Here is a 25835-nt window from a genome sequence, read left to right as displayed (position 1 = left end):
AAAAATCAAAGCATGCAGAACATGATTCACACACACACACAAATACACAAATCTAAGGCCACAATTTGAATTACATGTTTTAGGAAAAATTTAATTCATAAACAGTTCAATGACTGGCCCAACTCATCACTTACACGATTGGCCGGTTGGAGGACGGGGCCTGGGTGATGACGGTACTTGAGGTTGGTGAAGGTACTGCTTGCTGAATAATTACGCTGGAGTCAGAACTCGTGAGCAGCACGTTGGGCACCTGTAATGATGCTGGACGAACGATAGCTGATGTGGGCTGTGCGGTTTGTGCCAATGGTACCTCCTATTCAATGATGAAATAAGAAAGGGTGGGGTTTAAAAATGTAAGTCAATCCATGAACCATAAGAGTGAACAGAATATAACCCACTTGTAAAAGCATCCACAGAATAATATCCTTCCCCAAAGTAATGTCCAAAGTTATTTAAAATTTTACAAGGAGCTAAAGTTATTGACAAGAAAACTTGAGAAGTAGCTAAAAAGTGTCAAATGCAATGCTCATATTTGAATTATAAAAATAAAAACATTAGAGTGGTTTTTTTCCCTACTAGTTTTCTTATCAATCCAGAAATAGGCTAGGTAACTGAGCAATGATTTCATGAAAATTTCTGAAAAGCTAAGAGATTGCTTAGTCTTACTCCATTTTTTTCCCAAAAAAATGTTTTTAGGGGCGCCTCGTGGCTCAGGGCATCCAGCTTTGGCTCAGGTCATGATCCCACGGTTCATGGGTTCGAGCCCCGCGTCGGGCTCTGTGCTGACAGCTAGCTCAGAGCCTGGAGCCTACTTCAGATTCTGTGTCTCCCTCTCTTTCTGACCCTCCCCTGCTCGCGCTCTCTGTCTCTCAATAAAAACCCCACAAAACAGCCAAGGGCCAAAGCCATGTCATCCTCTGCCAAGACAGAAGTCCATGAATTCATTTATGGTTTTAGAATAAAATAACCTATACAGAAATATTGTCATTGCCTCTTCATTGTGCCACACACAGTACCTCATGTGTTCATTATATGTGCTTTAAAAAAAAAAAAAAAAGGCAATCAAACACCCACAATAATCGTTACTCAACACGTACTATAGGCCAGAGGGTCTCAAATTACCAAGGTATTCAAGATCCAGGAATAAGGCCCTAAATTGCCTACACAAGGTCTGTAGTAAGTATCATCATCATCATCATCTTAGTTGGCAGGACCAAAGACCCACTGCTGAGAATGAGTATTCCTTTAGCCCTTAAGAAGACTAAATAACCTTGGTTCAAGCAATTTTTAGTTGTAAAGATAAAGCTGTCACTATATAATAGTGAAGAATAGGGGCAACCGGGTGGCTTGGTCGGTTAAGCACCCAACTTCAGCTCAGGCCATGATCTCACAGCTCGAGAGTTGGAGCCCCACATCAGGGTCAAGGGGGTCTGGAGCCTGCTTCAGATTCTATGTCTCTCTCTCTCAAAAATAAACATTTAAAAGATTTTTTTAAAGTAGCAGAGAATAAAATAGCAAAACTCAGAAAAATTAAGTTTTTATAAATTTATGTAGCCTTTAAAAAATAAGTTTTATCTAAAGTAATTGTTCTTCCCTATAATTTTTCTGTGTCATAAAAAGCCAATTATCTGTAAAGGTGACATCTTCTTTCCCTGAAATTTCTATGAGTATTCACAGGCTTTCACATATAAGACTATTACCTGACACTCAATTATGTACAACTTATTAACATTTCATGTAAATCCAATATTAAAACTTTACGTGGGGTGATTTTTTTACCCTAAGTTTCTATTTCTACCAAAAATGTAAATTTCTAACCTTTTCATCACTGGTAGTAGATTCTGGGTGAGGTAAGGGACTATCCTGGTGAGTTGTTTCTACAACAGATGGCTCCTCAATTTTGCTTCTTATAATGGGTGTTGCAAGAGGGGATAAATCTAGAGGCATCTAAAATATAAATGTTAAAGGACATGTTAGGAATTCAAAAATACCAAATAAGAAAGCAGGAAGTGAAGCTATGGTTATTGTTCTGTTAGAAGTATTCTTTTTTAATTTGATGGTTAACAACATACTTTTTTAATGTCGTCTTCTGAGGCTTTCTTGAATTCATTCTCAAATGGACTTGCCAATTCATTAAACAAACCCACTTCTTCACAGTTTTTCAAGAATCTTGTTGGTGTTGGGGTCTGATCTGAAATAAATGTCAAGAAGCAATCACATAGATTTAAAAATCATGCAGGACCCTAAAATACAGTAAATTAACAACTTAGCAGGACTGGTTCAGTCAGCTGTTAATTCTCTCTTTGGAAAGACCTCTTCCTTTAAAGCAAACAAAATTTGGTTAAGTTTTTGTTGCAGTTCAAGGTATTTCCTTCAACTTTATGAACCATAAAAGTATGAAAAAAGTCCTTCTTCCTCCTTAGTCCAGACCTTCTGAGTAAAGTGACAAGCATCTTCTACTCAGAAATCAACTATTATTACGGCAGTAAGAATTTTTAAAATTTTACATTATTTAAAAAATTATGACTTTAAAATACATGCAGTTTGAGGAAAACTAAGACAAGAGCATGTATATTCACTCTAGCTTGGCTCTTCTAGTGTTCATAATCTATTATGAAAGCAAGCTTAAATAAAACAGAATTTTTAGGAGGTAGATCAAAATACTACAAGGAAGAAAAAGGTTAAAACAAAAGCTCTGAAACCAAACCACACCAAAAAAGAAAACAAAAAACTCTCCTTATTACTATCTACTAAAGGCAATTTTCTATTTTAATACATTTTTCAAGTTTGGAGCAAGGGGCTATCTAAGAGTTAACTATTTACACAATGTTCTACCTTAATTTCTAGGCAGCAGAGCAATAGTCAACTCTATTTTCTCATAACTTGGAATATTTGAACTACCCTTGAATATGTACTTAATGCTATGTACATTAACACATGTACTGGTTATAGAATAAAGGCCAGTTAAGGTCCATGTTGAATAAAAAATAGTATTTTTATGGATTCTGCCTATTTGGTCTTATTATTTTCCAGGCTATTTATTCATACTGACCAGAGTCAGTGGCACACTGAAATTCTATTCACATTCTATGCATTTTAATTTACAGGTTATATCAGGAATCTAGCCTAAATTAAATAAATGTATAAGGATGACTCCTGGTTTAAGATTCTATAAAATTAAAATTCATATATTTGTTAAATACTACATCCCCAGAATGGGCATTGCTTATTGTTTCATCTTTGCCCCACATATACCTAGAGTACTAATATGCTCACTACATATAAATATACTTAACACTAAAATGACCTACATGTCACACATATTAGACATAATGTAAGTCTATCTCAAATGCTACTAGTATTATCTAAATTACTGAAGGGACTCTCTTTTGTCATCATTTTACCTATTAGTCTACAACATACATACCCTCAAAAGACTTCTATAATTGTATTACAGTAAGGGATCAGAGTACTCATATCAGTTTAAGTCCATTATAGCTGAATTAGTAAACTGCATATAAATTTGACTCTTCTATTCACATCCAAATGGTTTGTCTATCTCAACAGAAGGCTCCTAATTTGAATTAAAGGGAGGGAAAAAGCTTAAAAATAACCATATTTTATGCATATTCATTGTTAGTGATTACTGGAATGATGAAGCCTGAGAAAAGAAACAGTAATACAGGCACAACTGTTTAAACATGCAGTGGCTGTGGCTATTGACCATCAAATATATACCACACACATCATGCATTACACAGTTATGCTAAACTATTTACTTCAACATATGTTAGTAAAAAAAAAAAAGTCAAGTGCTGTGTTTGAACATGTTCTATTTTTCTACTGTAATAAAGGTAAAGCAATAGGAAATTTCTAGAAACCAATCTCAAAACATTTTTACGTTGAAAAGTTACAGACACTGCTCTATGGCTCTAAGTTTCAGACACGCAACAACCTTCATGCCTAGGAGAGTGAACTGTCCAGGATGTTGTTACTTTGACTGCTTTTTTTTTTTTTTTTATTCTAGCTCTTTAGATCTGATGTATGCCATATTAAGAAAGGTATACCTCACCTTTCTCTGCCTCCTCCTTTTATGGAACTAAAGATATGCTGAACATTCTCTTGACAAATTACCAACTTTTTGTTACCTCAAATGGTTTCAGCACAAAAGTTATGACAGTGAAAGTACAGGAAAAACCATCTGCCTCCTTATCTCTCCAGAGCACTGCATATGACAATTTCTATGCTGGGTAGTAATTTTAAAGTATTAATATTATTCAGATTTCAGGGTTAATTCCAGACTTACAAGCAGTATAACCCAAGCTTTAGAAACGAATCATTTAGGTGTGATTTTGAATACTTACAACTTTGTGGTTATGACACAAAAGGGTCTGAATTAATATAAATATATTTATATGAAATTTTTCTTATGATACTTATAGAATACAGAAAATGCAATAAAACTATGTGTATTATGTGTGTGTCCATATACATAGATGTGTGTGTGTATATATTTCAATACCAAAAAAAGGGCAGCTAATACAATACGAAAAGACGTAAAACAATGCATGAATTTTCTCTTTTCACATATTGTGAAAGATATTTATCTGCTTATGGAATACTGTATGTTCAGTTCATAGGCCCAAAACACAAGAAAAGCAAATACTGAATTTTAGACCTCTTTACTGAGAGTATTTTACTAACACAGATGTTTTAGTCCCAAAAGAAATATAAACAAATTCTAGTGAGCAAGTCAGCTAATTGATCTTTCTCCAACAGGAGGAGCTTGATCATTTCCTATCTTCTCACAGCATTATGAACCAGGTGTAAAAAGCTAAAGGAAACATTGACTAAACATCATTATTAGTTCAATTATCAATTAAACAGAAACTTTGGAGACGCTATAGAAATGCTCCTGGGGTTCTAATTAACTCCACAAAACTGACATGGAAATCTACATTTGAAAACCACACAAAAAAAGTGAAATGAATGGTCAGAAGGAAACATGGAAATGTAATGGGTAAAATACATGTTGCCAACATTTACTGTAAATGAAGTAATTGGAGTATCACCAGACTATATTATTTACAGAGAATACACAAAAATTGTGCACATTCCAGGTGAAATATGTATATAAGCTATTAATAAAAGCATATACTAACCAGCCACAATGACACTGTCATTACGTGCTGGACCAAATTTCAGTGTCATCTCATGTTTATGTTTATGGACAGCCAAATGATCCTCGTTGGTAAAACGCTGTGGCAAAAAGTTTTAAAATATAGTTAAGATTTTCAATTTGATCAAATAAGTAAAATGATAAGGAAATTCATTTCCACAACATGTAAAACCACCATTAACAATGAAATAGTTTGTTAACTATAAAAGAATCTATTGTTAGTATAAACACAGAAGACTTCACATAATCAAAGAGAAACCCATTACCCAAGAATAAGCAATACTGATGTATTACTAAGTCACAAAACTCATTTGACTGAGGCAAAGTCATAAAACCTGAGGGAAAGAAACGTCATATAAATTTCATTTGGATACTAAAAACAGACCACTATTGATTGTTTTTTTTTGCACTATATCATAGTAGAAATATACATTCTATGGTACAATGACTTCTGAAGAAAGTACTGTATTGACACAGACTTCAGGCTACTTACCACCTTTGAAATGAGAATTCTCTTATAAAAATATTATTCCCGGACAAATTAAGAAGTATATCAGGTTCTTTATTAAAAAAGAATGCTTTTGTTACAATCTAACAAAGAAACAGCAACCAATATAAATAATAAGCTAGTTCATTTTAAAAATAATATTATGTCTGGACATCAACTTTTATGAAGATGCTCCTTATCAAACAACAATTATAACTGAAAATAGGGAGCACTTATATTTTGTTATTTCAGAGCAATAATTATAAAAGGCCACATTAAGAGATATAAACTCTCTGTTCTACATCCTTATAAACGGGGTGTTAAAATTAATTATATATATTTGAACTTCGTTCCCTAAACCATCAAAATGGATTCTTTCTCTTGTAGAAATATTACTCCTGAACAAATTAAGAAGTAAATCAGTTCTTTATGTTACCATATTTAAAAAATGCTTCTTGTAATTCAGCGAAGAAATACCATCAATATGATAACAAAGCAGTTCATTTTATATTCCAGCTCTTTCCCACTCAAGTGCTATCTTACTGCTGCTTTATCATTATAAGAATTCCTCCCAAGTTTGGAGGAAGTAGTCATCTTTTGATAGACTGTTGAATAATCGCTCTTAGAGAATGAACATACATGTCAAATTTACTGGCATTATTTAATTACTTTAGAGTTTTAAATATACATGTATTACATTCCACACTAAAGTACCTTAAAGCAAGATTCACTTTATGTCCAAAGAACCTTACAATGTAGTTTCTCCCATGAAGGCAATAATTAAACATTTGTGAATAAATTCATTTTGGTAGAAGTCATAATTAATAGAAAGTTATCTCCTAGGAACTTACTCTACCAGTATCCCCTGCTTGGATTGATTTAACCACAAATATCCAAATTAAAGAACAACTGCATACAGAATTGCACAAATTGTACAAAACATGTGAAAATGGCACCAAGTTTTATCCCTAGTGGAAAGGAACCGTTAAAAAACCCTAAAAAACATTTAGGATCATGTGAGTATTAAAAGGGGAGCGTAAGAAATATGAATTTTCAAAGTCTCATATATGATCTACAGATCAAACTGATCAAAGTGCTATTTATTAAGAGATTTTTGATCAGATGATATTCTTTATGTAAATGGATAAACTACATTGAAACTGGTACCTGATGTAGGTGACTTGAACCTTAGCTATCACCTGAGATAATTTATTTCCCTTTAACTAGAAAGGTAAAAAAAAGAATGTCAAAGGCCATCTTGTCAAAAAGTAGTCACGAGGAAAAGACAGATGTAGCTATAGAAAGACAGATGAATGTTTATCTATATATATATATATATATATATGAATGAAATAAACTATTTTTTCAACAAATGCTTATAAAATAGCTACATGTTAAGATAAAATTTTTGCAGAATCTATTTAAATTGGTTTTCTGAGCTAAATTAAAAAGTTTATTTGAAAGTAAATTTTGTAGAAAAATTATGATACTACTAGTAATAACAACATACTGAATTCCTAATTTCTTTCTCCCAGGCAATTTAGAGTACAATTCCAATGCAAACTGTTATACATGTACACAGTATTTTGTTAAACAAAACTGAGCATACAGCTGAATAAACAATGGGAAAGGCAGTCAAGAAAGGATAAGATAACTATCTCTCTTAAAAAGTGAAAAAGAGGGGCGCGTGGGTGGCTCAGCTTGGTTAAGTGTTCGACTTTGGCTCAGGTCATGATCTCGTGGCTTATGAGTTCCAGCCCCGAGTCAGGCTCTGTGCTGACAGCTCGGAGCCTGGAGCCTGGAGCCTGCTTTGGATTCTATTCTTCCTCTCTCTCTCTGCCGCTGCCCCATTCACACTCCATCTCTCTCTCTCTCTTCAAGAATAAAAAAAATTTTTAAAAATTAAAAAAAAAAAGTTAAAAAGGAAGGGTAACCTGACAGAAGGGAGATAAGCCAGTTGCTTTTATAATGAATTTAAGCTCTGATATCTGTGAAATCTGTGTTTCTAAGGCTTGAACACTTACCAGAATTAACTTCCAAAGAAGTCAGTCATTCTACATTTAATACATCATTCACATCCATGATATAGATTATTTAACTGATTAAATAGGTACAACTAAGTTATAAAACCATCAGATCACTAACTCATTTTACCACTTCTTTTACTAGTTGAAGAAATTTTTCAACATCAGAAAGTTATACACGCATACACTGAGACACCTCCAGGTAAACTTTAGACTGAATAAAATCAAGCTTTATCTCATTTGCAAAACAGCTTATAATGAATAAACATTCACCAAAGAAATAATTTTCAATGAAAGTATCACCAAAGCAAAGCTATTACCAATAAAATAGAAGAGTTCCCATGTTAAATGAACCTTTTAAATTATCTCACTTTGTCTCTCACCAAACTCAATGGAACAGCACTTTAAAACAAATGTAATGAACAGAACTTTCTATGAAATATGGAATAGTGGCTTATGAAAACATTTTTAATAGCCACAGTCAACAACTAGTATTCTCTGCCCTGATTCTTGCTGGTCTCTCTCCAAAATAACAGTATCAACAAAATGTTTTAAGAAATTTAAAATCTATTGAAAATGTAAATTTAACTAAGTGCATTAAAGCTAAACTTCAAATTTGGAATAATACCAATACTTACAACAAAAAATAACTTGTACTATACTACTACCACCAAACTGGTGCTTCTAAAATCAATTCTTACTTGAATTTTCAATTTCTTAGGAAATACTATATTCATAAAAAATCTTGGGAAGTGTAGTTTTTTTACTTTCTTACATTTATGGAAAAATGAGTATCAAATATATCTCCAAAATATATGTTAAATCAGTCTATTTCTCTATACTATCCACCATTATCTCTCACCTGACAGTTGTCAGTCTACTCCCCGTTTCCACTCCTAGCTCTGTAATGGCTTTTCACTGTTCTGTGAAAAAAGCCCAAATACCTTATCACAGTCTACAAAGCCCTATTGGGTAGGACTCTTTTTTCCCCAACTTTTTCTCTACTTCTCTTACCCTTATCCTTGTTGGTCTCTATATGCTCCAGCCACAATAGTCATCTTTCTGTTTTTAAACACACCCAACCCATTCCCTCTTTAGAATCTTTGTATTTGCTGTTCCTTCAGTTTAAAAACTCTTCCTCCAGAGCTCCCACATTCTCATTTTTTAATTCAAATGTCACCTTATCAGAGAGGCATTCCTTGACAACCTATCTAAATAGCACCAACCCTGGTAACTCCTATCTTTACCCGGGTTCAACATCATCAAGTATCAGGTAAATTAGATCATAATGAGATACCACTACATCTCTCCAGAGTGACTAACTTAAAAGACTATCCAAAACAATCTTGAAAAGGAGAACTAAACTGGTGAACTCCCCTTACCTGACTGGAAGCATTATTATAAAGCTGGAGTAATCAAGACATTGTGGTACCAGCATAAAAGTTGACAAACTGATGAAAGGAACAGAGTAGACTGTTCAGAAACAGACCTACACTTACATAGTAATTTGATTTTCAACAAAGGAGCTGAAGCAAATTAATGAAGAAAAATCTTGTCAACAAATGATGCTGAAAAATCACATGGAAAAAAAGTGAGATTTAATTCCCACCTCCCACCAGTATATACATACATACACAAAAACTAATTCAAGATGAAACAGAGACCTATATGAAAAAACAAGCTTTCAGAAAAAATAAAGAATACCTTTGTGATTTAAGGTAGGCAAAGATTTCTTAGACAAGATTTCTTAGATGGAAAGCAATATCCATAGAAGAGAAAAAGTGAACATATTAGAATTCATTAAAATTAGAAACACTTGTTCAAAAGCTTTTATCCTGAAAATTAAGATGCAAACCACAGACTTAGTACAGAAACTATTTGACAATGGACTGGAATCCAGGATATGTAAAGAACTCCTATAAACCAAAAGAAAAAACACTAGACAGCTAAAGATTTGAAAAGACAGGTCACAAAAAATAATGCAAATGACCCATAAGCACATGAAAAAGTGCTCATCTTTTCAAAGAAATGCAAATTAAAACTACATGATATACAAATAAAAATGGTTAAAATTAGAAGACTGACAACACCAAATGTTGGCAAAGATACGGCACAACCAGATCTCTTATACTCTTGACAAGAATGTAAAGTGGTGCATCCATTTTGGAAAACAGTTTGACAATTTCTTAAAAAAGTAAACATATATCTATCATATGATCCCACCACTACATTCCTATGCATTTACCTAAGAGAAAAGAAAGCATGCATCCATACAAAAGACTTGTACACAAATATTTATACCAGCTTTCTTTATAATAAGTAAAAACTGGAAATAAGCCAAATGTCCACAATTTTATAATAATGAAATATTACTCATCAATGAAAAATAATTACTGATTACATAACATGGGAAATCGTAAGTTAATTATGTGGAACAAAAGAAGCCATACAAAAGTACATACTCTTTGACTCTATATAAAATTCTAGAAAATGCAAACTAATCTATAGGGATATAAGGCAGAACAGTGGTTTACAATGGTAGGAGGGATTACAAATGGGCACAAAGAAACTTTTGGTGTGATGAGTGTGTTCACTATCTTAATTATGGTGATGCTTTTATGAACATATACAGGTTAAAACATAAAATTGTACATTATAAGTATGTGCAGTTTATTGTATGTCAATTATACCTCAATTTAAAATATCAACTAAAGAAAACAAGAATCAATGAAACACAAATGCTTACTTACAATTTATAGTTTGTATAGTTAAGTACTAGGTAGTTTGACAACACATTAAATTTATCCTTTTGCTGGTGTCTATAGTTACTTTAAAGTTACAATTATTATAATAGCAATAGATTAATAATGTAATAGCCTGTTAAAAACACTAAAATATTATTTTTTGATACAATGCTTAAAGATTTTTCTGAAAATGCTTTCATACATGCTCTGTAGTGAAAATGTTAGCTTAAGTACATTAAGAACATTAATGCATTAGTAATACTGTCAGAAATAAATATTCGTTGTTTACGAATTCAGCAAGTAAAATAATTTTCAAGCAAGATAATGTATATTTGATTTCCAATTAAGAAATTTATAATGATTTTCAACCAATAATGGTCAAATGAAAATACTTTTAAATCCTAGATTTTATCTAAGTATATCAACCTTTCCATTACAGGACTTTTAACTTTTTTTTCCCATATTAGACTGTGTATTTTAAAATTCAAATATGCTATTGAGGAAGAAGAAGAATTTCTTCCCAAAACTTTTCTAGGTGATTTTCATTCTAACTCCAAAACGTTATAAGAAATTGTAACAGAATCCTTTTCATGACAACAGAAACTGTCATCGGTGTTTTAATAAATATGAATATAAAAATGGTTTAAAGTAATTTATGTATTACCTGGCCACATCCAGGGGCAGTGCATAGAAAGGGTTTGTCATCACTCATATTCCACAGGTCCTTGTAATGCCTATGAAAAACATTAAGAGAGGACTTAACATTTTACAGTATAGATTTTTAAACAAAGAATAATTTAAAATGTAATATTATGGTTTTCACTAAGCTTATTACCTTTTCTATTTCAATGTGAAATAAACACTTGTACTGATATTTTAGCCCTATTTCCCTTTCATCCTCTTTAATTTTTTTTTTAAAGTTTATTTTTGAGAGACAGAGAAACAGCAGCAGGGGAACTGCAGAGAGGGAGAGAGAGAATCCCAAGTAGTCTGTGCTGTCAGCATAAAGCCCGCCTTAGTGAGATCATAATGTGAGCCAAAATCAAGAGTCAGGGACACAAATGACTGAGCCACGCAGGAGGTCCCCTTCCATTTTCTTATAATGAGTAGACAAATACATGTAGCATGCAGATTTTACATCACAAAAAGAAAAGGTCAGGAACCTGGGTCTGCCAGGCTAAATTTTTCCTGTTCAACAGTTTAAGAATGAATGAAACAATTAGAAAATATCCCCAATGAAATACCAGATCTAGACCAGATCACCAATGTCTGATAAAATCATTAGAGAAAAAGGTGACGGGAAACAGGTCAATCTTAAGTAACATCACTAAGAACGGGACAACTAGACATGACCACAAGAAATATTCCAGGGTGGTGGGGTATCCAACCTGAATCTAACTGAAATCTCTAGATCCAGCTACAGGAAATTTAGGAGGTAGAAAAACCTATCAAAACAATCTGGAAGCAATCAGCCAAATTCTATAGGACAAAGCCCTAGTCACTTCAACAAATATCATGGAGTACAAAAGAAGAGAGGAGGTAGGCAGAACTGCTATGAATTAAAGGACATTTAATAAACATACTAACTACATGTAAATCCTCTTTGGATCCTAATTTGAACAAAGTAACTATAAAAATTTTTTGAGTCAAGATTATTTTCCTATTTTTGATTTAGACTTAAAGTTCCCAATCATTCCTTCTATCAACTTGTAGGTTTTAATTTTGTTTTGGCTTTCTTTCTAAAAACTACATATAACCGTATTTAACTCAACTAAAAATTTGGTAACATTGTTCCTTTTTCTACATTAACCTAACCCTTCGGAGCAATGTTTCCCAAGGCATTTTCAACAGGAATGACAATAACTACTGTAGAAAATGGTAGGTAATCAAACAAATTTGGGAAATGCTGGATGATTTTTCTTTTAGGACTTTTCAAAGCCTTTAATATAGTCAAGTGAAATGACTAGAGAGCACCTAGAATATGGCATTTTGCCACGCCCATTTGCTATCTGAAATGATTTTTCATAGAACATCTCGTAGAACTAGTATTATCTGACACTGTAGAAATAGAACCCTAAAATATGTTTATGTTTGTCATAGTTATGTGTACTTTAATGCTCTATTTGATACTTTCAAAACATAATAAGAGTAACAGCTAAACTAATATACTGGGTAAGTGTTTTCTTTGAAAAGAAAAAAACACTGAAATATTTATTTAGAAATAACTATGGAAATTTTTATAACCTAAAATATGAAAATGGCTAAAAACACCAAATACTCCATACATACCTGGCAGAATTCACATGTAACTTGAATTTCATAAGTTGAACAACTTATCACATCCTCTTTTTCATGGCAAGGATACTAAAAAACAAAATAGGTTTCATACTGTTAAAAATAGTTTTGAATCATTCCTTACAACATGGTAGAAAATAAAAAGACCTGAATAATTATATTCTTTGTAATACTGTCAGTCTCAAAGCCTGACACTACTAAGACTCTTTATAGTAGGTAAGAGTAGTGCTCCTACAATATGAACACCCATATAAATGGCTTAAACATAGGAGTTATATATCCAACTCCACCGCAGAGGATAAAAGGAGAAAAAACATTCAATTCAGCCCTTAGGGCTATAGTTGAAAGGCAGCTATTAAAAGAGTAAAAATCCTAGTTTGGGGAGTCTGATGAGAAAGAGGAGATCTAGCATTTGAGAGTATCTAATTTGGAAAGTTTTTAACTTCTTAAAATATAGTCAGAAGTGATTAAGTTCTCAGTCCAATTCATCAAAATCTATTTGTCCCATAAAATCATTGATTTACATAATCTTCTCTCTCTTTCACAACTTTTTAACGTGTATTTGATATCAGTTTGAGAACAAGTACAACATGTTGGAACTATCCTGTTTAGTGGCCCATTTTAAAAACTCTGCCAGGAGGGCCTGGCTGGCTCAGTCGGAAGCACATGCGACTCCTGATTTGGAATTGTGAGTTTGAGTCCCACTCCAGGTGTGGAGCTTACTTAAAAAGATAAAGAGGGGCACCTAGGTGGTTTAGCTGGTTAAGCGTTCAACTTTAGCTCAGGTCATGACATTGTGGTTCATGAGTTTGAACTTCGCATTGGGCTCTATGCAGACAGCTCGGAGCCTGGAGCCTGATTTGGATTCTGTGTATCCCTCTCTCTCTCTCTCTGCCCTCCCCAGCTCACTCTCCCTCAAAAATAAATACACATTAAAAAAATAAAAACTTAAAAAAAAATAAAAACCCCAAACTCTACTAATACTTCATCTTAAAATCACTGAAATCCCATCCAGTGGTGAACAAAGTAACTATATGCTTTTTTAAAAGTTTATTTATTTTGAGAGACAGTGCCAGCTTGAGTTGGGGAGGGGCAGAGAGGGAGGGAGAGAGAGAATCTCAAGCAGGCTCTGCACTGTCAGCACAAAGCCTGATGCAGGGCTCAATCTCAGGAACCACGAGATCATGACCTGAGTTGAGATCAAGAGTAGGAAGCTTAACAGACAGAACCACCCAAGCACCCCCTGCCCCAGAGTGAATATATGCTTTTCCAAATAAGCCAATAATGCACAGAGAAAAAACTTTTCCCTAATTTTGCTTATAAATGTGACATCAAGAATCGTTTGCTCAGAAAAACTGGATAATTCCTGTGAGGAAATGTATACATAGCTACAGTTCTGAGTCTTGAGGAGTCAAGGGTGATCTGATGAAGGAGATAGGAAGAAGAAAGTCTCTTCCCCGGTTTCCAGGCAAAACCTGTATCTGGTAGGGTTGTATTCCTCTATTTACATCCAACTTTACCATGCTGTCTGTGAGAAGAGGGAAAAGAACTCTAGAATAATCTAAAGGAAATCTGTAAAAGTTCTGCTTCTCCCATTACCAGCAGAATATGACCTTAATGAGGGCAAGGAACTTATCTTCGAGTTAACTACCTAAAACAATGCCTATCTCACAGTAGCCTTTACTCATTAAATACTAAGGAATGAATAAATAGCCATATGATGTGACCAAGTTAAGTAAGTTTTGTCTACTTTACCTCAAAAAACTCTTCTAAAACTAGTTTTGCTATGAAAAATCAAAGCAATATTTAAACTCAGTTAAGTTCAAGAAACATTTAAACACCAACTACATGCCAAGACATAGAGATGAAAAAAGTCCCTGTGCTTTTAGAAACTTATTAGAAACTTTTTAGAAAACTTTTTAGAAAGTTTTTAGAAACTTTCAGTCTAGCAGAAGAAAGGAATACAGAAATAAAATTTCAATTCCTTTGGTAAGAACAGGAGTTAAAATACTAGGAGAATATACAGGGAGTGCAGGGACAAACCTGACAGTTCTAGAAAAGCGTTCTGAGAGAATTAGCCCATGGTACCCTTCTCTCTCATCTCTTCTACTCCCGCACCATTACAACTGCCCCCTCCCTGTACAAAAGAAGTTCCTTACCTACATATCAGCCTACTTCCTAGCCAAACAATAAAGATTCCCATTCCTTATTAGTATTTTCTAAAACCTAGCTGAGATAGTTGTAAATACAACAGTTGAAGCACCTTGCAACATAAATGATATTTGCTCTGGGATATTTAAAGGTTATCGCTTCCTAAAACCGAATCTCAAGTCTCTAAATCTAGCCTTATCTCCCTTTTACAGCAAGGTTGGAAATATGCTCACAGAGAAAGGAGGCTTTGCTCAACTATAAATTGTTGGAGAATTGTTAATATACCACACTGCTCTCTGGTAAACATCCAAACCTACACTGGTAGGAGAGTTACTTTCACGAAGAAGACCCAAGAGGGTTGTAAGCAAAATTTAAAAGAAGTTCTTTGGTTTCTCTAATCTCACTCTCAACTCTTAATCTAATAGTCTTTTAATCTTCCTTGCCCTCAAGATCTCGTGCCCCTGGAGTTTCCTCATTTCTTCTTTCAATCAACAAATAATTGAGCATCCACTTCCGGCTTGGCACTCTGCTAGATGCTAGGGATGTAGGGGGGTACTGAGATAGGTACCTGCCCTCAAGAAGCTTCCAGGATAGTGAGGAAGTTTACATCAGCTAATCTAACATGAAACTCAGACTTCTTTCCAGATTTCTAAGACAATTCCACATGTAAACATGTATGTGTTCACTAAAATATATTTCTCTACTTCTTTGCTATAAGGCACTTTATTTTAGAACCCCAAACTTTTGGGGGGAGGGGGAAGAGGGGAGAGGAACATCACCTGCGAGCATGGGAGGGTCAGACAGTAGTGCTGTCAGCACAGAGCCTGATCTTATGAGTGCTAGGATTATGACGTGTGCCAAAATCAAGATTCAGACGTATAACCAACTGAGCCACCCAGGTACCCCATAGAACCTCAACCTTCAAGGTATACTTTGAATACTGGTATACTTTGAATTTTGTTTGTTACAACATAGCCAGAGCAATTTCCACTATTAGATATCTCACATAAATGATTAGTAGTACTTAATTCTGAAAAACCTTTAAAGCAGAAACTGGGTTCAGAAGAAGGCCACTGTTATTTCCTGATAATATGAACTAAATTACACCTACTAAACTAAGATACAGTAAGGAACTTTATTTTTTTTTATTTAATTTTTTTAACAATTATTTTTGAGAGAGAGACAGAGCATGAGGAGGGGATGGTCAGAGACAGAGAGAGAGAGAGAGAAAGAGAAAGAGAGAGAGAGAGAGAGAGAGAGAGAGAGAGAAAGGGAGGGAGAGAGAAGGAGACACAGAATCAGAAGTAAGCTCCAGGCTTTGAGCTGTCAGCATAGATCCTGACATGGGCTCGAACCCACGAACCATGAGATCATGACATGAACTAAAGTCAGCCACTTAACCGACTGAGCCACCCAGGCACTCCAGTAAGGAACTTTAAATTTGCTCCCATAAAAACACAAAAGTGCAAAAAAATAAAGTCACCACAAATACCATTTAGAGACAACTACTATTCAACATTCCAGAGTACATATTCCACAGTCTTATTAATGTACAGAGATATGTAGCTTTACAAACTGTAGAAACACTGTTATAACTTTAAGTTGCAATCATCTAAATTCTGCTATATCATTAAGTAGTACTGTCATTAAATATTAGATATCACTTTTAATGGCTATATAGTATTCCATCATATGGTTAGGATATATTTATAATTAATTTTCTATTAGTGGATTTTTTTTATTATCAACAAATACCTTTGGTAGCAAATCTTTGTGGAGTATGTATAATAATCTCCACAGGAAAAATTTCCAGAAGGCAATGAAATTACTATGTCAGGGAGCCCAGCACCTCTGCCATGTTCTCCTGGGCCACTGTGAATACCCTGCAGCGACCCTGAACAGCTGAAGCTGGAGGCTGGATCTTCCACAGGACCACGTGCAGGACCCCTGCAGGGATGCCCTGCAGGAAGTGTCCCAGCTGGAAGCAATCCCTTCCAGAAGCCCAGATCCTGTGCTTTATTCTAGAAGCTGTAGAAAAAAAGTTCGCGGAGGAATGCATTTAAGCACAAAGTGATGAAATGACTACTTCCAGGTCTCAAGAAAACACTTTTCTCCAGCCAAACAGCTTTTAGATATTTCAGATCGTTCCTGTGGCCTAGTCCTATAACCAAAATTCTACAGAAACTGATGAGTTTCTACTCAGATAAGGAAACTGGGTGAAGGAGTAAGCTTTAAACAATTACGGCCTGATTCTTTTGGTAAAGTGCTTTTTATATTTAAGATAAAATATTGTGTTACCACCAAATATACCTCTTTCCAAAGTGAATTATAATATAAATATATAAATATTTCTATAAATTTACTTACTGGATATTTTGTTTGTTAAACTGGGTGCACCTGGGTGGCTCAGGCGGTTAAGCATCCAATCCCAGTATCGACTCAGGTGATTATCTAACAGTTCATGGGATCAAGCCCAGTGTCAGGCTCTGTGCTGACATTGTGGGGCATGCTTGGGATTCGGTCTCTCCCTCTCTCTCTCTGCTCCTCCCCTATTCTCTCTCTCAAAATAAACAAACTTTAAAAAAAAATGAGTATTTCTAATTTGCTGTTCCTGAGATTTTTATACCATAAAAACTTGTTCTTTTCTCATGAATTTAAAGTTTCTAAATGAAGACAAGCAAGTATAAAACTGGGGAGAAATAGACTTTATTAATCAAATGATGTCTTGATTTTTCTAAATGAGAAGATTGTTTTATTTATAACACTAAACATTGGAGCCATTTCTTAGCAAACTTGTTTGGAAAGATTCATGGTGTATTTTGGATCAGATTCCCCTATCCTGAATATGAAGATTTGATCTTTGTCTTAAGTTCCTCTACATTATAGTTGTGGCTGTCCTTAAAAAATATATACTGCATTATTTCATGTCTTTAAAAAATGTTTAAATGTGATTTCAGAACACCGCAAATAATTTAAAAAATTAATGTAAAAATACTACAACCTAAATGAATTCTTAATGTCACAAATGCGCCTTTGATTTAATTTGGGACACTTTTAAAAGGATACCTTGTGTTTGTAATCATCTTTGAGGAGCTTGGAAATAAAGTTTCTGCTTAATTAAAAAAACAATAAAAACAAAAAACAATAAAAAAATTACTATACCAAGTGAAGGCATATTTGTAAGACTGGATTTATACTGTTAACTGCCCTCCAATATATAGTACTGATTTCTACTTTACCAGTAGTGTACAGAAAGACCTCATTTCTTCACATCCATACCAAAGGTGAATATTACTTTTTAACATTTTTGTCAGATTAGAACAAAACCCTAATTTTAAAGTTACATATTTTGAAACACTCAGGTTAAACTTTTTCATATATATAATCGTTACTTGTAGTTCTGTGAAATGCTTCCATTGCCCATTCTTAAAAAAATAAAGCCTTACTCCAAAATTTCCTCTTGACTATTAGATCATAGGCTTTCTTTTCTTTATTGAGAAACATTTTTTTAAATGTTTTTTTAATTTACATCCAAGTTCATTAGCATATAGTGCAACAATGATTTCAGGAGTAGATTCTTTAATGCCACTTACCCTTTAGCCCATCCCTCCTCCCAAAAACCCCTCCAGTAACCCTGTTTGTTCTCCATATTTAAGAGTCTCTTATGTTTTTGTCCTCCCTGTTTTTATATAATTTTTGCTTCCCTTCCCTTATGTTCATCTGTTTTGTATCTTAAAGTCCTCACATGAGTGAAGTCATATTTGTCTTTCTCTAATTTCACTTAGCATAATACCCTCCAGTTCCATCCACGTAGTTGCAAATGACAAGATTTCATTCCTTTTGATTGCTGAGTAACACTCCATTGTATATATACTACATCTCCTTTATCCATTCATCCATCAATGGACATTTGGGCTCTTTCCATGCTTTGGCTACTGTTGATAGTGCTGCTATAACCTCTGGGGTGCATGTGCTCCTTAGAAATAGCACACCTGTATAACTTGGATAAAAACCTAGTAGTGTAATTGCTGAGTCGTAGGGTAGTTCTATTTTTAATTTTATGAGGAACCTCCATACTGTTTTCCACAATGGCTGCACCAATTTGCATTCCCACCAGCAGTGCAAGAGATCCTCGTTCTCCACATCCTCGCCAACATCTGTTGTTGCCTGAGTTGTTGATATTAGCCATTCTGACAGGAGTGAGGTGGTATCTCATTGTGGTTTTGATTTATATTTCCCTGATGATGAATGATGTTGAACATTTTTTCATGTGTTGGTTGGCCAACTGGATGTCTTCTTTGGAGAAGTGCCTCTTCATGTCTTTTGCCTATTTCTTCACTATTTGTTTTTTGGGTGTTGAGTTTTATAAGTTCTTTATAATATTTGGATATTTACAGAATTTGGAACTCTTTATCTGATATGCCATATGCAGTATCTTCTCCCAATTCCATCAGTTGCCTTTTAGTTTTGCTGATTGTTTCCTTTGCTGTGCATAAGCTTTTTTTTTTCTTGATGAGGACCCAATAGTTCATTTTTGCTTTTGTTTCTCTTGCCTCTGGAGACTTGCTGAGAAAGAAGTTGCTGTGGCAAAGGTCAAAGAGGTTTTTTGCCTGCTTTCTCCTTGAAGATTTGGATGGCTTCCTGTCTTACATTTAGGTCTTTCATCCATTCTTCCTTTATTTTTTTAAATGTTTGTTTATTTTTGAGAGAGTGAGTGTGCAAGAGAGAGAGACTGCAAGTAGGGGAGGGGCAAAGAGAGAGGGAGACACAGAATCTGAAGGAGGCTCCAGGCTCTGAGCTGTCAGAGAGCCTGACGTGGAGCTCAAACTCATGAACTGTGAGACCTGAGCTGGAAGTTGGATGCCTAGCTGACTGGGCTGCCCAGGTGCCCCTGGTGTTTCATCCATTCTGAGTTTATTTTTGTGTATGGTGTAAGACAGTGGTCCAGGTTCATTTTTCTACATGTCACTGTTCAGTTTTCCCAATACCACTTGCTGAAAGAGACTGTCTTTATTCCAGTGAATATTCTTTCCTGCTTTGTCAAAGATTAGTTGGTCATACGTTTGTGGGTTCATTTCTGGGTTCTCTTTCTTTTCCATTGACCTGAGTGTCTGTTCTTGTACCAGTACCATACTGTCTTGATGATGACAGCTTTGTAATACAGCTTGAAGACTGCGATTGTGATGCCTCCAGCTTTGGTTTTCTTTTTCCAGATTGCTTTGGCTATTTTGGGTCTTTTCTGGTTTCATACAAATTATACGAGTATTTGTTCTAGCTCTGTAAAGAATGCTGGTGTTATTTTTATAGGGATTGCATTTAATATGTAGATTGCTTTGGGTTAGCTCTCTTATCATATGCATTACCGATCACATACCTTACTGTATTCCTGATCTAGTCCTAACCACCTAACCTACAAATGAGGTCCCAAAGGGTGAAATGACTTACCTCTAGGTAAAAAATGAAACAAGAACATTTTTAATGATAGACTGTACCTGCCAGCTAGTATGCCTTGCTATACTATGTTTATCGACTGTTATACTTTGCTATTCTATGTCTACTAACAATCTAAAAACCTTTGTAAACCATCTTTTAAAAAAATTAAACCATCTTTTAGGACTTCTAGAATTATTCAACAGACCTATTATCAAATAAAATCACATATGAGATGCCAATAAGAAAATAGTACAGAAGAACACTTCCAGGAACAATGAAGAGAAGAAAATGGGAGAAATTAACCAACAAACATTTCTTATAACTTAAAATTAATATAAAACCAAGACTCCAGAAAAAAACATATTTATGGGTGTCTTCATGAGAGGCAGCTTAGACAGGCTTTGGGGACAGACCAGTGCAGAGTGTCACAGCATGGGCAGAGTGAGAAAGCTGTCCATGGGAACGGAGGGTGGCTGGAGGGAAGTCTGAGGGGGCAACCACATGAGGTAAGGAAAAGAGAGGGTACGAGTCCAGCACAGGATACCAAGATACCAAGCTGGAGAGCATCTACTTGATGAGGAGGAGTGGGCATGGTGGCAACAGGTGATTCATTATGTACAAAAATAGGGAATAACAGAATAAGTAGATATATCAAAGATGTAGTGGGTAAAGCTAAATTTACACTATAGATGAAGGTAACTATAATACGGAATGAATCTTGGTAATTGGTTGAAATTTGGAGATAGTGGTGTGAACTCTTGACTTTCAAATGAGACATAAAGGTACAGAAATATAAATAAATATGTGTGTATATATCTGCATATATGTTTATGTATTTCCCTAGCTGTGTCTAGTGAGGGGGTCTGAAAACACAGATACTCCCAAAGCAATATACCCACTAGACACCCAGATCTTGATGTCTAAATAGCATTCTCTACCAAAAGGAATCTGAGCTCTTTCAACAATTGTCTGATTCCAGGTCTAGGGCAGGGCAAGTACAGGATGACCCTTGAATATCTTGTGCAAGAAAATTAAGAAGGACTTACTTATGAATGTGGCAAGAAAGTGGCCAAATCCAAAACAATTTGAGAATCAAAATCAATGATGATAGTAATGAATCACATTGTGAATAAAACAGGATCCCATTAATCCATACTGATATAAAAGAATAAACTCAACATTTAATAAGACAGGATACTTCTATCCTCTCGAAGTATTTCCTGATAAAATATACCTTAATTGGAAAAACCTGGCAAGTATCACCTTACTGAAACGATCCAAGTCAACAACATTAGACTAGGAAAAATCGGTATGTACTCTCAACAGGATGTAACATAGTATCACTTCTATGACAGTCAAGCAGAAGACTTAAAAAAGTCCAATGAGACAACTGCAAAGTGAATTCTAGACAAATCTTTTGCTATAAAGGGTGTTATCAGAACTGGCAGAACTTTTTTTTTCCTTTAGAGAGAGAGCACAAATCAGGGAGTGTGGGGGGAGAGGGTGAGAGAGGGTGAGACAGAAAGAGAAAGAGAGAGAGAGAGAGAGAGACAGAGACAGAGACAGAGACTCCAAAGCAGGTTCCATGCTCAGCACGGAGCTTGATGTGGGGCTTGATCATACCTGAGCCCAAAGACTCAGATGCTAAACCGACAGAGCCACCCAGGCACCCCACAACTGGCAAAACTTAAATGTGATATGCAGATTAGATGTAGCAATATATCAATGCTAATTTCTTGATTTTCATGGTTGTATTGTGGTTTTTGTAGGAGAATATCTTATTGTAGAAAATGAAGTATTGGGGTAATGGGACATAATGCTGGCAACTTAAAAGGTTCTGTACTAAAAAATCAAAAATGGAAAACTTATACAAGGTATTTATAATCATATGCATTATATAATCCACTACATAACTATTATATAACAAGTATCATATAGTGTTTAGTAGTAGTTATATGAAAAATACTACAAAACATGGATTCTCTAACAATTCGCTCATTTCTGATTTATAACTTCCATGTTAAAGACATCAAAGTACAGAAAAATCACATCTGTACTGCAAGGTTAAGAGAAAAAGAATCCTACTATGATAGAACAATTACTCTGTATCTGAATAAAGACTCAAGGAATGATATTAGACACTTATTTGTCCTATTAGTTCCTTTTTTAAATATGAAATATGTTAAGCAAGGTAAGACGATCCTTTAGGCTATAATACCACTATTCCCACGCCATTTGGAACTCTATCATTCAAATGATTCAGCTAATAAAAAATACTTGCTTTTCTTAAATCTCTATCAAAAACGAATTAAGAAAGAAACCAATTGGGCCCCTGGGTGGCTCAGTCAGTTAAGTATCCAACTTTGGCTCAGGTCATGATCTCACAGTCTGTGGGTTCGAGCCCTGCATTGGGCTCTGTGCTGACAGTTAGCTCAGAGCCTGGAACCTGCTTCTGATTCTGTGTCTCCCTCTCTCTTCCCCGCTGATGCTCTGTCTCTCTCTCGAAAATAAACAAACATTAAAAAATAAATAAATAATTAAAAAAAAGAAAGAAACCAATTTCTTCACAGAAAATAGGGTTGGTAAATGAAGCTTTAAAAATGGGAGAAAGGGGGTGCCTGGTTAGTTCAGTGGGTGGAGCATGCAACTTTTGGTCTCAGGGTGGAGTTCGAGCCCCATTTGAGTGTAGAGAGTACTTAAACATAAAATCTAAAAAAAAAAAAAAAAAAGGGAGGGAGCAAGTCAATTTCTGGTGACTAACTTCAAAAATCTCTACATTTTTTTTAATTAAAAATATTTTTTTTAAGTTTAAAATTTATTTGAGTGATCTCTACACCCCAGGTGGGGCTCGAACTCACAACCCAAAGATCAAGAGTCCATGCTCTCCCAAATGAGCCAGCCAGGCACCCCAAAAATCTCTACATTCTAAAAAATTTAACTGATCCTCTTTAGCTACAGAACTATAAATGCTGTAATTTCTTACCTTCAAAGCATGTACAAACTTTTAAAGCAGATTTCTAGAATATGGATAATACTAAATGTTACATATAGTGTATAGCATTCCCAAGCATTTCTAAGACAACAAATTTATTTTGTAAAATGTATCTGGAAAACATTTAATGGCCTATTTTGTACCTTATACCATATTGAGAATAAGAGATACAGTCTTTGCCCTCAAAATCAGATTATATGTTACATAATTCAGCAACACAATAATGAAGACATGTTAAGAAGTATCCTGGAGATTAAGAAGTATACTGGGCTGGCCCCCTCTCTTCAGCATGGCCATCTCCCCTCAGCACCCACGCTGCCCTCTTAGAGGACTGATTACCAGTGAAGGGCAATCCTATAATATCCATGACCTTGACATACTTGCCTCAGGTGAACCAGGGGACACCTAAATGAGTTAAGCCAATCAGATTACCTCTTCAGGAAATTTGTAAAAAGGAAAAATCAGGAAAACAGAAGTGAGCACCAGAGATTCTAAATCAGACTCAGGACTCATGGATATATATAGTCATGTTCATACTGATAAGAAGTTAATGGGGGTGCCTGGGTGGCTCAATTGGCTAAGTGTCGACTTTGGCTAAGGTCATGACCTCATCATTCGGGAGTTCGAGCCCCACATCTGGCCCTCTGCTGTCAGCACAGAGCCTGCTTCAGATAACTCTATCCCTACTCTTTGCCCCTCCCCTGCTTGAGCACTCAAGTGCATCTCCTTTCTCTCTAAAATAAATATTTTAAAAAAACAAGAAATTAATGAAAGCCAGAACCAAGAGTAGGCACAGAAAAATAGAGATGAGAAACCATGCAGCCAAGAAGAAGGAAAGCAGTTTCTGTGATGTCTGACTATGCTTTCTGTGGCTAAATCATGCATGTCTTCTGTATTCTGGCTGTGAGCTCTCTTTTTTAACCCTGAATTTATCTGATTAAGTCTCTATCCTCTCACCAAGACAAGTACTTAGCCAAATGTGGAGAGGGTCTGAGAAGACTACTACTGAAGGAAGTAATGACTGTGTGTAGTCTCAAAGGAAGAGGCATGAGCTAGTCAGGGATGACAGCACACAGAATCACAATAAAGCAGAGTACACTGAGGAAATTTTGGACCCCTGAAATGTGGGATAGAAGGTTGAAGGGAAGAGAGATAAAGCCAGAAAGAGAAGTGAATCTTGAAGGACCTTTATTATCCTGGTAAGGAGTGTGGATTCTACCCTCACTATCCCTATCCCACTGCCATTCTGAGGCCTGTGCCAAAATGTTGAGGTAATCAAGTTTTTCATATTTTTAAATGGTTGGGAGTAGGGGTGGGAGGAGAATAAGAAACAGACTATATGTGGCCCATAGAAAGTCTAAAATATTTACTATCTAGCCCTTTACAGAATACATCTGCTTACTCCCACTGTAAAAAATGGAAAGATTTTAAGATGATAAACTAGATAATCAAAGGGGAATTGTTGCAAGATCACTAACAGAAATGTGAAGGATGGATTAGAGGGCAAAACTATACATGAGAAAGCCAGTACAAACCACTGCCAAATTCAGAAAAGAGAATGAGGATTTGCACATCAGCAGTACCAGTCAAAATGAGAGCAAAGGACCAATTATGAAAAAGAATGTTTAGGCTAAGACTTCAAATCCATAACACTGTCCCCAGACCCTTGCATGGAGACTGATCTTTGCCTCCTCCTACCCCCCAGTCTATGCTACCCCTTCATCTCCTTGGCTCTAGTTTTACGTAGGCTTTTAATCAGCTTCATCTCTCAGCCTAGAAAGCTCTCCCTTTCCACTCATCCATCTCTTTCTTAGTAAACACTACTCACCCTCCATCCACTTTCCCCTTATACCCTGAAATTCAGATCACTCATTTACTTCATCATTTAGTTAATAAATATTTATTGAGCACATGCAAGAGGGTAGAAATTGTTAAGACTCCAGGGTACAATGATACACAGTCCCTGCCTTGATGGAATTTACACTTTATGTAAAATATTTCTCACCAAATCAGGATTTGAACATTTAAGTTGATCAAGTAGCTCAAAAGTCATTTAACATATATATTAGTGTACAAGAAAAAGTTTGCCATCCTTTTCTCCTTAAAAAATTTCCTGCTTAGCACCTTTTACTTTTTCAGGGGCACCTGGGTGTTTCAGTAGGTTAAATGTCCAACTTGATTTTGGCTCAGGTCATGATCTCACAATGTGCAGGTTCAAGCCTGTGGCCACATCAGGGTCCACACTGACAGCGCAGAGCCTGCTTGGTATTTTCTCTCTCTGCTGCTCCCCACATGCTCTCTCTCAAAATAAGTAAATAAACTTTAAACAAAATACATACACACATATATTTTCCAAATTTCATCAAAATTAGAGTAACTGTGTATTTTACAGATTGTCTTGCTTTTGGTCTGAACCTTCAGATTCAGGTACAACAGCACAGGCCAATCTGTTTATATATCTTGACGTATCTGACAAAGTCAATCATTAGACCACTATGTTTTAAAAGATCACATTTATTACATCAATATT

The 25835-nt window shown here is 35.2% G+C and overlaps 1 protein-coding gene across 5 annotated transcripts in view; it reads right to left on the bottom strand.

Annotated features, from left to right (window-relative positions):
• Positions 1-25835, bottom strand: part of ATF2 (activating transcription factor 2) — a 77876-nt gene that overhangs the window by 35091 nt on the left and 16950 nt on the right. For 3 of the 5 annotated variants that reach the window (XM_029934357.1, XM_029934355.1, XM_029934354.1), the window contains 6 exons: positions 12724-12798; positions 11099-11168; positions 5163-5259; positions 2073-2191; positions 1819-1947; positions 135-313 (listed from right to left, as the gene is read on the bottom strand). In XM_029934357.1, coding sequence (XP_029790217.1) covers positions 135-313; positions 1819-1947; positions 2073-2191; positions 5163-5259; positions 11099-11168; positions 12724-12755 — 626 coding nt within the window. In that variant the 5' untranslated portion in view covers positions 12756-12798. Of the gene's footprint in view, positions 1-134; positions 314-1818; positions 1948-2072; positions 2192-5162; positions 5260-11098; positions 11169-12723; positions 12799-25835 lie in introns of those variants that run through there. The other 2 variants (XM_029934358.1, XM_029934359.1) reach the window with 1 other exon arrangement.

Source organism: Suricata suricatta, chromosome 3 (assembly GCF_006229205.1).
Source record: "Suricata suricatta isolate VVHF042 chromosome 3, meerkat_22Aug2017_6uvM2_HiC, whole genome shotgun sequence".
Lineage (NCBI taxonomy): Eukaryota > Metazoa > Chordata > Mammalia > Carnivora > Herpestidae > Suricata > Suricata suricatta.
This window is presented reverse-complemented; position numbering and strand designations above follow the sequence as displayed.